This window comes from Crassostrea angulata, chromosome 3 (genome assembly GCF_025612915.1).
Source record: "Crassostrea angulata isolate pt1a10 chromosome 3, ASM2561291v2, whole genome shotgun sequence".
Lineage (NCBI taxonomy): Eukaryota > Metazoa > Mollusca > Bivalvia > Ostreida > Ostreidae > Magallana > Magallana angulata.
Genome location: NC_069113.1, coordinates 33,560,877 through 33,575,689, shown reverse-complemented (window position 1 = coordinate 33,575,689; position 14,813 = coordinate 33,560,877). Strand labels below are relative to the sequence as shown.

Sequence of the window (14,813 nt, the reverse complement as noted above, 5' to 3'; positions counted from 1 at the left end):
TTAAGTTCAGGTGAGCTACATTGTAATCATGAATAGCCACATTATCCTATGGTTATAGAAAGCAGCCAAGATCCATATGCGGATCCATAAAAACTAAGGGGGCTAGGTTTTGTTGGGTTGTTTTTGTTTTTTTTTGTGTTTTTTTTTGTTTTGTTTTTTGTTTTGTTTTTTTTTTTTACAAAAACAGTTTAGTTTCAATAGGAACGGTAAGTAGTTGATAAAGTTCTACAGGAAAGCATAATGCAAATTATAATCAATGTGTGTTAAGATTTTGTATGAAAATTTTAAAATTACTGTATTGAAATATTTTCTTATAGAGTGTTATAGAATTCAAAATTTGTTTCCAATGGTAATATTTTCGCTTTTTCTTATATTATATAAATAACTAGGATGCAGTTCAAAGAAAAATGCTAAAGAAAAACGCACATACACTGTAAATTAATTGTTAAAGGGTTGAATTTCGTCATTTAACCTTTAAGTACCCTGTCTGTGTTCATGTGGTGTTATATCTGCAGTAACTGTAAATGCATGTTAAAATAAATAAAATCCATGCTAATAATTTAATTCATATAGTGTTTAATACACATATGTACATACACATGCACTATCTTATAACTGTATTAACTATTTTGGGAAAAAATTATTTAACAGTAGTGAGAACAGTAGAAAAAGAATGTAAATCTATATTCAAAGTTTTTAGATATGTCACATCTTTACGTACAGAACCATTTATATAATGACAGACACCCCCCCCCCCCCCCCAAAAAAAAAGTTTCAAAGAGGTAGTCAAAATTAACGCACTACGGTCGGACAGCAGTTGGACAATGCACGACGGACGAAATAGGATCACCTGAATAACTCAGCTGACCTAAAAAAATCTCTCTCTCTCTCTCTCTCTCTCTCTCTCTCTCTCTCTCTCCGGATAAAAGAGTGCCCATTTTAACATTTTGTTTTTTATTTGCCATAACTAAAATCCGGTGTTGACTCTCTACCATTGACAGCTTTGAGTTTCCCGTTGGACACAGGTAAACTGTACGCTTCAACTCTTTTAGAGTTCTTGCGAAAATATTCTCAATCTTTGATCTGCACTCAAGCTTAAACATGTCTGCTTGCGTTTATCTTCAGTAAATTAAAGCAGGTACGCCATGCCAAGCATGTTGCCTGGCAATATTGGAAGTAAAATATTTACATTAGCCACTGTAGGACTCGTCACAGTCTTTTTGTTCCCTCACTTTCCGATTCCCCTTAAAATAATATGTTTACGGTGCAACCGATGGGGCGAGTGCAACATCTTTCTGAAATATTTGAACTGATTACACTAGATTCTCCAAAATAGAACGTACACTGTTTGTACAAATATTGCAAAGCTTGCCTGGCAAACACATAACGGAGATATCCCCGAGTACCCAAACTCCGTCACCATAAGCAGAAAACATTCCGCGTTTCTCTGTAAATTATTTTTTGCTGTATTTATCATTTGCAGCCACTAAATATAAACTGAAACGTTATAATTTATAAAATTATTAACAGAAATATTTTTATTATTATTCAAATAAGCCCTCCTGAATACGACGTTTATCACACGTGCTATCATAACTTATGAACCTAACTCCGTCACCCACATGATCTATGATACGCCAGGGAAGAAAGACACACTAACAATTTAGTTTAAACTCAACTTGTATCTAGGCCAAGTTAAAATAAGTAAAATCGGTGTATACAATTTAAATTGTATTTAATTTCATCAAAGTGAAATGATCGCCAGAATTAAAAAATGGGTCGTTGTAACAACAATCACAAAGACCTTTTCAGAATGTATGGGTGCCGTTTGATTTCTGTCTTTACATATTTCAAATATATCATATCAGTAATGAATAAATTAATGATTATGTTATTTATTACATTTTTAATAAATGTAGAATATTGTAAATACCGACATACCGTATATATCTGTAACCCTGTATTAGGCAAATATTACGGCATGAGCGATTTGACGTTATCATCAAGTGTAGTGCATAAACGCTATTGCGGACTGAAAAAAAATGTATTAATAACCTTAATAAAAAATAAATTACATGTGAAATGTTTCATCTTGACCTCTCTTAAAATGACTGACCATCGTAAATAATCAAATGGACCCGCATGTCAGAAATATCATTATTTTAGTGCACCCTTGAAAAAGTGTTAGCTGATTTCACGCAATTATTGTTGCATAAAATGAACAAGGTGTAGTTTTGTCATGTTTAAACACATTCTTAAATTTAACCGTTGTAAATTGTTGACATTTGATTGAAGATTTTTGACATGCAAAAAATGATGTCATAATCGCACTTGATTTCAAACGGCGAGGAGTTTCCCGAAAGTGACGGAGTTAGGGTAGTGACGGAGTTAGGGGGCTATGCGATACGTAGTAAATATTAAGCGAGTGAAAAAAAATAGGCCTAAATATTGATAAAGTAAACGAACATATCTTTTAAACGAAAAAGATACAACAAACACAAACAGTCAGTAGATTTTGTTATTAAAGAATGAATCCTCTAAACCTATAAAATTGGCCCCGAAAGAATCAAACTAAAGGTTTTCTACATGTCATTGCCTTATCCCTTTCTTCAAACATTTAGGTTTTTTAATATCAATTTCAATTTTTACTTTCTTACATTGTAATTAGGCATTGTCTCAATTAATAAAGCAGGGGTATGTTGTTTACATCAATTTCTCATAGATTTAACGTACGCCACATCCCCATATTGAAAGCCTTTTTGAGAATTATATGAGCGCATTAATGTTTCAAATTATCCTAAATACAGTCAATGAAAACAGTTCTATTAATCATACACACCCAAGATAGAAATTGAAACATTCACACTTTCTAATTTTTTTTTCTTAAAAAGTGCAGAATCTTGTGTGCTTGTCTCTGTGGTAAAGATACATGTAGATTGTTTGCACTGAAATGCAGTAAAACACAGTTATAGCGAATAAGCTTATAATGAATTGACACTTACAGCTAATTGATTTTCTTTCCTTGTGACTCTATTACATGTTGTAAACTTGATTGATCTGACAAATAATTCTTATAACAAAGCCCACTCTTGTAAAAATAACCATCCCTGATACTTTGTTATAAACATGTTTTACCATAAACAATTTTATTTAATTGCAATTAAGTTTGTAATAAAAGTCTTTCCGACAAAAATGTTTTTAAATGTTTTCATACAGACCATGCTTGGAGCTTTTAGCTAAAATATTAAAGTATTTTTGTTTAAAAGGGTCCATTTTGGTGTGTAAATAGGGGCAAGATCGCAGTGTTTAGAGGTCAGAGGATAAATTTTTTATGTATTATCACATTTATTTCCTTTTGTGGTGCAGAAAGAATGAATTGTTCTCACTATACAATTGTCTTCTAATTCAACCCCAATATTGATTCAACAGAAACTCAAGTAAAACTGCAGCAGTCATTTCATTAGCTGCAGAACTGAAGCTCCACAGGAAATTCAGTTCTGCATCTAACATTTCACCATCACCAGCATCATACTCATACTCGTGCCATCACCATATTACAGAAAATCCAATTTCTAAAAAAAAAAGATGATCATCATTAATCAGCATCATTACATATGTTCTACCATTAAAAAAAATGCATTGTATATTTAATGTATTTGGGGAAAAAAATGAAAAATTAAATTTGGATGGATCAATAACATGACATAGATGTAGATTGATGCATACATGAATCAAATTAATTTACAATTGGCAATTCTGTCATTTGCTAGAGTATTCAGGGAAGTCACCAGAAATCATATATTGAGAATTTCTATCAAACTGATAGCTAACCAGATGCTTCCATCTTCTGATCATGTGGCAGGAAGCACCTGAGCTAGTGCTCAAAAATATATTTAGTTACTTGGAGGCCTCCGATTTACGTGCTGTGTTTTTGACATGTCGACTGTGGCATCGCATTGCAACAGAGGATGTTATTTGGAAACAACTTGTTCAGAGATTATGGAAAATAAAAGGTATGCATGCACTGACATGAGCTCAGCTTGCTTGTTAAATTAGTTAAATGGCCACAAAGTATTTTTATTTCCAAGTTGTGTTTTGTTTTTGTAATGTCATTATTCAAAACATTTTTGAAACAAAACTATTTTTGGGAAAGTGAAACAAATTTTAACAAAAACATCCTAAACTTTTGCCAAGGATCTTTACCACCTGGGAAAATTTCATGGCGGAATGAATACCAGCGCTTGACACATGAGACACCAACACACCTCAGCGAAACATTACTGGAGCACTCCGATGAAGTCCTGGATGTCAGCTTCTCCCATGACGGAAAGCTGTTCTGTACAACCTCGAAAGACGCCACTGTAAAAGTAAGAAATATAATTATTCATTTAAATTCTTCTAACTATTGATTTATATGTAGATAAAATAAGATCAGACATTGCCACACAATTTACAACAGATCTGCATAAAAAAATGTGTGAATTTTAATAAAGAATGAAAAAATTGCAATAACCTACAATGTATATACATGTACTTCATTGGCATCTGACCTCTCTATTTCATTTATGACATGGTTTCATAGGTTTGGGAATTGGGTTACCCGACCAAGTTAAAACACAATGCCAAGATGTTGCTGTTGCAGGGCTGGAATATGACCCAGTTTTCCATATTCAACAAAAGTGATACATACCTTTGTGTTTGTGGGGTGCAGTTTGAGGGCAACGTAGAAATGTATTTTCCAAGCACCTCAGGAAGAGCAGCTGTTTTCAGATTGAATGGTTAGAGTGCTTTGCTTTTGAAACCAATACATTTAATGGAATATAGAAATAGAATTAAAGAATGAATAATTAACATCTGAAATGGTTTATTAAAAACTTCAAAGCATGAATTATTTATAAATAGTAATTAATGAATTTTGATGGTATTGAGTTTATTTCAAAAAAATTTAATTATCTATCAATGTGTATGAAATTAAGACTGTGTTTTTTATTTACAAAAGAAAGTTAAAAATTTAAATGTAACATCATATGACTTCATTAAGTGTTTTGCAAGTCATTATGATCTTGCCAAAAAAGTTTATTACATGTGTTTGGTATATCTCTAAGCCAATCAAATTATGTAACATGTGTTATGTAGTACAGATGTTAATTCATTTGTTTATTGATGTACCGATGTATGAATATATGTGCATTGCACTTTATAGCGGGACTTTGAACTTGAAATAAAAAAGAAAGCAAAAAAGAACCAAAAGACAGTTTGCTTTTATACAATATTTGATAACATATTACAGTGGTAGCAACGTTATTGTTGACAAACGACACGCACGATTCTGATACACGAACGATCACGCATGATACACGAACGATCACGCACGATACACGGACGATCACTAACTTACTGAACTTTCACGATACACGAACAAAAACGATAAAACACGCAACCGAACGATTTTACACCATTAACCACGCAAAATCAAAATTAATTTTTAAGATTAGAATTAAGAAAACATATTGCTTTAATTTGTATTGCTTTATGTTTGTGTTTTATTGAAAAGCGGCATATACAGTAGCAATGCACTGTTTTATATTTTACGAGTAAACAATTTACACATCCATCCAAAAAAAATATATGATTCATACACAAATTAAATTTTTATCTCCATAACGAATAATAACTTAAGTTTAAATGAATTGAAGATAATGCATTAACTATATTATTAACTTTATGTAATCCAGGTCCCTTACGTACGATTTAATTATGCGGGATAGAGGTAAATTTGTTACCTTGTTCCATAGAATTTCGATTTTACACATAGAATATTTTCATTATTTACAGTACATAATTGATTAATTTCTATTCATTCTAAATTTTAAAGCGTCTATAAAAAAATTATTGAAAACAAATGTTTACACAATGAACCAGATAGGAATGCGTATCGTATTCTCATTTGAAAGAAAAACTTTGGAGATAATCGTTTAGTTTAAAACGGGGAGTGGGTAAGCTTGACCGTTTTCATTCAACGTGTCGCTCTTGCTAATATGATTAAAATTATGTGTGAAGACACAATGGATGCTTGATATAGGCTGACTATAACATTATGCAATACTAACTCGACCAAACAAATGATTGAAATAGCTGTGGAAATACTTGATAAATGTATTTAACCACGAAAAAGAGAATGAATGCTAACAACTGTCAATGTTTTTCTATAAAAAAAAGTTTAAAATTCACATTGTTTTACAAAAAATACTTGTCGTTGTTTTAAGAATAAATCCTGACATTCCGTAAAAAAAGTTACAAAACGAAAAAACCGCACGATCACGCACGAACACGCACGGTAAAAAACGCAAACTATTTTTCCTGATACACGCACGATCCCGCACGTTACACGAACGATCACCCACGTTACACGAACTATTTAACACGATTGGCTTGTCAACAATAACGTTGTTACCACTGTATAAAGTGGCGTTTCTTTACAAAAGTATTAGATTTATTGAAACACTTTTCCTACTAGAAAATAAATGTACTAATGACTCTTAATTATATAAAAAAAATTGTTGTTGTCGTAACAGTAAACATATTACAATTAGAGTTTTAGCCACCAAATTATATCTTATACTCAACACATTAGTGGCACTGGCAATATCAGTTACAGAGGCTTTTTGATTTTAACAGATTTTTGTCCCTTCAGATTTCAAGTTGATACAGACTATGAAAATGGAGCCACCTCAGCTATTTGCGGACTGGTATGATGACACCACTGTTCTAGGTGGTTACGTAGTGGAGAACCAGCAGAACATTCTGCATATAAAAGCTTTCAAGGTCAGACAATGAATTAAAAGCTTAAAGAATTAAAATCTAATTTTGGAACATAGCTAACTTAATGGTAATGGGGAGGGGACGGTGAGATGGGCATGGGATTTTTGCTCGAATACAAGTTTTGAGAATTGTTGATTCCAATTTTTGTGTTTTAAAAGGTAGAAGAAAAGGAACCATTTGATGTACATGAGCCAGACTGTGGCCAGATAGTATACAGTTTTGAAACAAATCATCACCATACAATGAACCTATTGGTTGCTGATCTTCCATCTTGTCAGCACCAGTCACATGATCAGTCAGGTGACCAACACAAAACACTAAAGTCCCAAGATCCAGAAAATCAGAGAAATAACAATGCAAATTCTGTAACAAATTGTGCATGTTGTTGTGACAAACACCGAAAAATGATGATATTTGTTTGTGAACAACATTCTGCTTTTGCAGTTCATGATGCAACAGACCTGCATCAGAGAATTCATGCAAGAAATGCTAAATTACAAACAAACTCTAAAAAATTACCAAGTCGTGCCAAATTTTTGAAGACTGCCAGTAGTAGAATAACGAGGAATTCGGTAGGAACATCAGATAGGTCGAATCAAGGTCAGTTGGGTAGAAGTTCTCGAGGTACTCAGAATGCAATTGAGCTTCCAGGAGCATCTGTTCTTGATAAACCAACTTGCCGTCCTTTATTCGACAAGTATTACATATCTGGAGTGAAGCTTTCACCCGATCAAAGGTATGTATTGCAGCATGTTTCTTATTTTTAGGTCACCTGAGTGACTCAGGTGCCCTATTGCCATTGGTTTTTGTCCATCATCGTGCAGCCTGTGTCTTCCACAGCAATTTAACATTTTTAACTTGGTCATGAAAACTACAGGGTCAATTTGAAGCATTTATAAGTTTAAGAGTAATCTAATTTCTGAAATGTGATAATCTACAATCTCTGGGGCCTCACAGGTGAGGTGAAATATGCAAGAAAAAGCCAAATTTTAAAAAATCTTCTTTACCCCCCACACATGTGGAATATAAAGTAGATGCATGGTTAGGATCTCTATAAAGCCTTTTATCAAAATTTTGAAAATTCATGGCCCCTGGGTCAATGCAAGACAGCGGGAATATGTTTTCAAGTGTAGAAGGGCTAAAATTACAAGAGGCGAAAACAACCCTGTACAGTAAAACACTCTTATAACGAAGTCCCAGGGACAGGTAATTTTACTTCGTTATAAGCGAAATTTGTTATATCTGTAAATTTTACAACATGTAATAAAGTCACGGGGAATAAAAACCACTTCGCTGTAAGCGTCAATTCATTATAAGCGTGTTCGCTATAACCGTGTTTTACCGTATACAGTAGTATAAATTTATTAAATCTTACAAAATGTTTGCAAACAACAATTATAATAAAAGCAGAAGGAACAGTCAGAGGAGTCTTCGAATTGGGTTTAGATTACTGATTAGAATGCATGCAGACATAGAACCATTTTTACAAGGTCTTGGACCTTCAGAAGGACGTATCTATTTCTTGCATCAAAACAAGATAAAATGACGCTGGTTTCAAGTGAAATATACACCGATTGCGTAGTCATAGCTCAAAAGCCAGACAAATCTTGTTGATTTCAAAGAGCAATGGCTGGGTGGTCTATTAATGAAATAGACAGGCCTGTTGACAATGCTGTTTGACACCAACTACCCAAAGAACAAGCTCTTATTAAAATGGTTCTTAGACTCTATGACGGGTCCATCTACGTGGTAAAGGTTAACCTTGAAAGCCTGTAGGCCTCTTGCTCTTCTTTATTAAAAGTTTCCAAAAAATTTGATTTAATATTTATGTTTAGTAAAAACTTTAAGAATGGATACAATACATTGGTTTTCTCTATTAGAAAAGAAAAAGCATCATGTGCAGATTTCTGATAAGTTATGCTTTATATAGCCTTTGCCATCATTGAATTATCAAATAAAATGAAAGCGCATTTTGCAATATCTCCCCAATTTTAGTTGTACAGACTGAAAAAAATGAACCCTTTGAACCATGTTGAAAACTCCAGCATTGAGTATGATTGACATGATCCTGAAAGATTTCTCTAGCATCCATCATATAAATCTTGTTAGTATGAACATTGTTTTTTGATTTCTACCACCAGGTAGTTAACAAATGAAATCAAAATGATACTGAAAGCAGAAGGAGATCAAATACAGACTTGTGTGTGACTTTGCGTCTTCAATCCACACTTTTGACGTAATATCTACTTTTTAAAAACTTGATATTGAAAATGAAGCAAATCAAATCAATCTAGATCGATATCGATCTCTACAGAAGAAAAATTGGATGCTACCTGTTTATGTTTATTAGCTCCAAAGTTTTAGTGAAAAAAATATTGATCATAAAGAGTGATGAAGAAACTTTGAATAGATTTTATATATGCACTAGAATTGTCACACAGGGGCATTCAAAACAACTCAAAACAATTCAATATTCAAACAAAGGTAAATTTCTACTAATTGTTTACTTCCTGCACATGAAAACAACACATGCATGTCTATATAATAGATTTCTTTAGGAGTGTTCAGATCTACAAGTACAGCCATTCACACTCATTAGAAGGTGCACTCACCTGAGATTTAACACCAGTTTAAAATATTTGTACTTCAATGTAAAAAGATATCAATTGTGTATCTAAACTTACGAGATGTCCGGTTTTTCCCCCAAAAAATATCGGAACAGGAGACAGGAACAAGGTGTTTCAGAGCCTGTTAGGTTGATACATGTATATAAATTTATTTATTAATGTTCCCTAAAGAGAAACATAGCTCTGTTCTTTAATGATACATTGTACCTTCAAAGCCAAAATGATCACCATAAAAAAAAAGCATTTTGCTATTTGTTTTTACAACACAACATGTACATAATTCTGATAAAAAAGTACTAATTTTTATTTATCAATTTATATTAGATTATTACTTATTTCGGAATTTATTTTTTTGGAGTGGGGGGGGGGGGGGTAAAATTTACTCTTACCCTTTGCTAAAAATCAGCTAGATATTAACTTAATGTGCTCTTAATATGCATTAAAGGTCTAAAATATTTTTACCAGCGGTTTTTAAAATCTCATAAAGGTTGTTTTTCATTTCAGGATGTCCTTAAAATATCTTGTTTTAAATGAATTTTAAGTGTTAATTGTTGGCTTACAGGAATATAATCATCTCTAGACATAATTATATTTTTATATCAGTAGGGCGTAAATCTCTATTTCTTGCGTCAAACAAGTTAAAAATGACGCTGGTTTCAAGCAAAATATCCACCTACTGCATAGTCATAAGCTTAAAAGCCAGACACATCTTGTTGATTTTAAAGATCCGTGGCTGAGTGGCCAATAATGAAATAGACAGGCGTACGTCGAATTGCTGTTTGACACAACTACCCAAAGTCCATGCTCTTGTTAAAATGGTTCTAGTGTCAAGACTATAGCTCCATGTTTTAATTATCAAATTTGAAGCACTCCCTTTTCAAAATAATAAAATAATAGCTGGGTTCATTTATAGGTTACATGTATACATATTGTATAACTACATATGCCTAACTCGTTTGGAGCATTTGAAGTTGTGGTCGCAATGCAGTAGTTCGATTTTTTTTATATTTTTTTTTTGTTAATTTGTGAAGTTTGTCATTTTTGTCAATTATTGACAGTGTAATTATTTTGAATGTGTTAGCTTTTTTTTCACTAGCTGTGTCACATCACTTCTCAAAAAAATTGATGAAGCCAATTTTACATGTAAATCATAAGTTGGGACAAAAAGTCATTAAGATGAATTACATGTAGATATATACCGGTAAGGGTAAACCATTTTCCCTGAAAGACAATATTGTACAGATTAAAAGGTGATCGCTTTTAGAATAACTTATTTGAAATCAAACCATCTTAAAAAAAAGGGTTGTGCTAATTCTTCTTTTATTCATGGCGCATGTGCTAACTGTTTCAGAGAGCTGTACTTTAACTATCGGATCTACCATGCTGAAGAGTTGGATGAAGAGGGTTACCCTGTAATAGATCCCGACATCACAATAGACACATTTAATCTTGTCACCAAGTCCCATACCAAGAACCTTTTACGTGGCCACAAGGCTTCCTCTTCTTATCCAGCTTGGTATATTTGTCTGGACATCAGTCAGGATTATATTGTCAGGTTTGTGGATAGAAAAATATTGCTTATATGGATTTTAACACCCCCACCCACCCCCATCACCCCCCCCCCCCAAAAAAAAAATTTAAAAAAATTAATTGTATTTTATTAAAGGGATCGAATGAATTGGTCATTAGTTTTAATGGTTTATTCATAGAATGGGTTTTTTTTGTATTTTGGAGGGGAAGGGGAGTGGTGGACCTTAGTATATGACTTTTATTACAAAAGGAGAAAGACTGGTTGATAATAGCCATTTTAATACTTTTTATCTTCTTTATAATAACAGCTCTTTATAAAGAGAAATGTTAAAAATTTTATTTTAAAAATTCCATATTTTTCTATCACAACAGTATTAGTTTACGGCATAAGAAATAGTATGAAAAGTTTTAAGAAGATATGATAAGTAATGTGTTGACCATCAAGCCTTCTAACAGAGATTCCTCAAATATTTTAATTTATTACCTAATTAAAGGAATTTTGTTGTTTTATTACAAATTAAATATTTGCGACTATTTTGTACTGCCGGTCAATAGACTGCGATCTATTAGACCGCTGGTCAATAGACTGCGATCTATTGGACCGCCGGTCAATAGACTGCAATCTATTGGACCGGCAACGTATATCAGAACGCGTGTATGTTATATTAGTGATTGGCATTTTCAGTGGCAGCGAGGATGGTCGTGCTTTCCTTTGGGACAGAAATTACCTCTGTTTCCTTGGTCATCTACCTCACAGCGAGAATCCAGAAATCGTCATCAATGGCACCGCATTCTGTCCGACCGATAGCGAGTGTGTGGTCACCGGAGGAGATGACGGAGTCATTCATATTTGGAGGTCAAAAAGGAGACTTACCGAATTAAAGAGACAACAAGGCCTGGTTCCTATAGATACCAATTGCACAAGTTGTTTCCCTTAGTAACATTTTAAATTATTTCCATTTTCCTTAGTAGCATTTTAAATTATGTATAGATTAAATGTACCAAAACAAGATATTGATACAAGCAGTTGGATTTTTTAACAATACATGTATATGTAATCATTTGGATAAATACAAGAATAGCATAAGAAGATTTTGCTTAGATATGAGAAATTTGCAAAAAACATCATGAACAAAAAAGACCTTGGGATTTAGATGATTTTTTGTGGATAAAAGTCATTAAAAATAATTATAATTAAGATATCTTTAGCGGTTTAGAATTTTCAAACTTTCCAATATCTAACCTAAAAATATATAAATTTTTTGATAATGTTAAAAAATTTAAAATCCCCAGCGGATTTCGAACTCAAGACTCACATATTTGTAATGAACCCTCTAACCCACTGTATCTAACCCACTGTCAATAAAGGGAAAGAAACTATTTATAGAATTACACTTAATAATATTGTTTATTTCAATAAATAGTTCATCATAACATGGAGGTGTCCCATGCCACCTTTAATTTTTAGATATGATTTAGTAAGTTATATAGTATTTCATAAAAACAAATTCTATATACATGTATTTCAGTTTTAAAATTTGAATATTTTTCTTTGTCTTTTACAGAACTCTTCTTCCAAAGAAGAACTTTACAATCTAAAAATAACCACAATTATCTTCCTTCTTAATTTTCATATTCTAATACTAATTATATTGATTACAAGTTCCTCTAATATGGCTTATCAGTTAGTGTTGGCTTTGTGTCAGCCTTTTCTTTAAAACTTATTTTCAACATGGTTATTGAAATTTTAACCCACTCTGTTTATGTAATCAAACTACTGTATATCCAGTAGTTTTTAAACAGGTTTTCCAAAGAAAAAATAAGGATAACTTCTTCTACAGTTTTCAAGATAGGAAGTTGATGTTTTGAAGATCAATTGCACATATATCAGAGGTGTGCATATTGCTTGGATTTTGATTTTTGATAATTTATGAAAAAATACCCGCTGTTGAACTTAGTCATTTTTGGCAAAATATTGCATATATTAGTCATATTTTGGCAAAATATTGCATATAGGGTACCCTGATACAGTTATACTGATAACTCCTCCTACAGTTTTCAGGATAAGAAGTTGCTGTTCTGCAGATCAATTGGACATATATCAAATGTGTGCTTATTGCCGAGATTTTGATTTCTGATGATTTATTTAAAAAATACACCTGTTGAACTTTGTCATATTTTGGTAAAGTATTGTCTATAGAGTACCCTCATTTCCCTGGATAGGTAGTGTTCATCAATTCAAGGTTGACAAATGAATTATAGATAATGTTTACACAAAAGAAAACCCGGTTTGCTGTCCCATTGACAGCTTTTTCTCTTGTTCCCGATAACGACAAAGAGCACACGGCGAGTGTGACCGGTCAGCAGAGTATGCCCTCTCCTCCATGGCACCTGATCTTCTCTAATTTTTGTAGAGGTCCGTATTTGCTCTGCTCCTGTTTTGTATTTTTTCCTTTGGATTTTTTTTTCTATTTTAAACACTGCTCATTATCACCACACAGTGTTGATTAGGTGAGTAGTGTACTTTTTGAACATTTTTTAAAAATATTTTAATTTCATTCATAGCAACACAACGAATTTCAAAGAGATTTTTGAACCACTATTAATCCACAATGTAGATGGTTCAGAAAGGGCCAAAATAGGATATCTATTGAATATGTATATTTATACATAGAAATACAGAATGCATGGTACGGGTCTTGTTTGGGTAAAACCGTAAAAATATCGCGTTTCAATTAAAAAAGTGCATTAATATAATTATATTAGTATATGTTCAGTATATTATATGTACTGAAGAAAAGATTTTGTGTAATAAAGAGAAAAAACTATGCCCTTCAAGTAAGAACTAAAAATGACTCGGTTCAAAATTGATTTATATTTTTTGGTATGTTTAAATTTGTGACATATCATTATTTTTAATAAAACTCAAGCTTGTAAGAATCGAAGACATTGTATGTGTTTTTTTATACAAGTCACCTGAGGAAAAAAATTGTTCTTAAAATGATTTAATTAATGTCTCATGCAGTTGGACGCAAGGTTTTGCTTTAAATCTTGTAAATTTTATGATAATAATGTTTTCATGATATGCAATTATATATCCATATATCAATTATAATTTTTTTTTATCTTCAATGCTAGAACAAAATGTAAACACCAGAATGTATTATGATTTTCACCATTTGTTGCTGTGATAGATATTTAATTGATGGATATTAAAAAAAAATTGTTACTGATATAAAATAAACAGTTATTTGCTTAATTTTACTTTCTTGTAACTTTTAGTAATTAAAAAAATGATATTCTGTCAAAACCCAATTAATAATTGTTTTGTGTATTACAACTTGATATGTTTTTATTATATATACATACACAGCGTAGATATTCATTTATAAAACATTTATTAAAAAGGGTACCTGGAATACGAAAATGATGAAAAAATACGTAAATAGACTAAATGCTAAACTAGTGTTCTAAAACGGTGTTCGTATCAAAATGTTCTAGACAGTTTTATCAGTTTGTTGTTACGGCAATAGCGAAATCATAAAGCAAGTACATGTAGTTGTATAACGATGTTTTAGTATAGTAAAACTCGTGAAGAACTTGCACATTTTCAGCGAAATCAGAGATTATATTTTTGACAACCAAATTTTTCCAGTAAAGGAAATCCACCATACACCAGAAAAACCTGTACATTATCATAATCCAATGAGTCCAAGTTTATTTGCAAAGAAAATTAAACAAGTTATCGCATTAAAGGTCGTTTATTCAAAGAATTACATTTGTATTGTTTTAAAATGAAAACAACAGAGTAAATAATAAAAAAAAAAACATTGA

At 32.1% G+C, this 14,813-nt stretch overlaps 1 protein-coding gene across 1 annotated transcript; it reads left to right on the top strand.

The window, feature by feature from the left end:
* Positions 1-972: 972 nt before the first annotated feature.
* Positions 973-14,238, top strand: LOC128178011 (F-box/WD repeat-containing protein 5-like). Its single transcript, XM_052844998.1, has 8 exons — positions 973-1,025; positions 3,771-4,013; positions 4,195-4,367; positions 4,583-4,778; positions 6,695-6,825; positions 6,981-7,558; positions 10,801-11,004; positions 11,665-14,238. The coding sequence occupies exons 2-8, from the start codon at positions 3,854-3,856 to the stop codon at positions 11,915-11,917; spliced, it is 1,695 nt and encodes a 564-aa protein (XP_052700958.1). The 5' UTR covers positions 973-1,025; positions 3,771-3,853; the 3' UTR covers positions 11,918-14,238.
* Positions 14,239-14,813: the final 575 nt, after the last annotated feature.

Excerpts from the sequence above, each read along its gene's own strand:
- LOC128178011 (XM_052844998.1), top strand. The coding sequence starts at position 3,854 with ATGTGGCAGGAAGCACCTGAGCTAGTGCTCAAAAATATATTTAGTTAC. Across the intron at positions 4,368-4,582 it reads CGAAAGACGCCACTGTAAAA|GTTTGGGAATTGGGTTACCC; the intron begins GTAAGAAATATA and ends ATGGTTTCATAG. Across the intron at positions 11,005-11,664 it reads AGTCAGGATTATATTGTCAG|TGGCAGCGAGGATGGTCGTG; the intron begins GTTTGTGGATAG and ends TGGCATTTTCAG.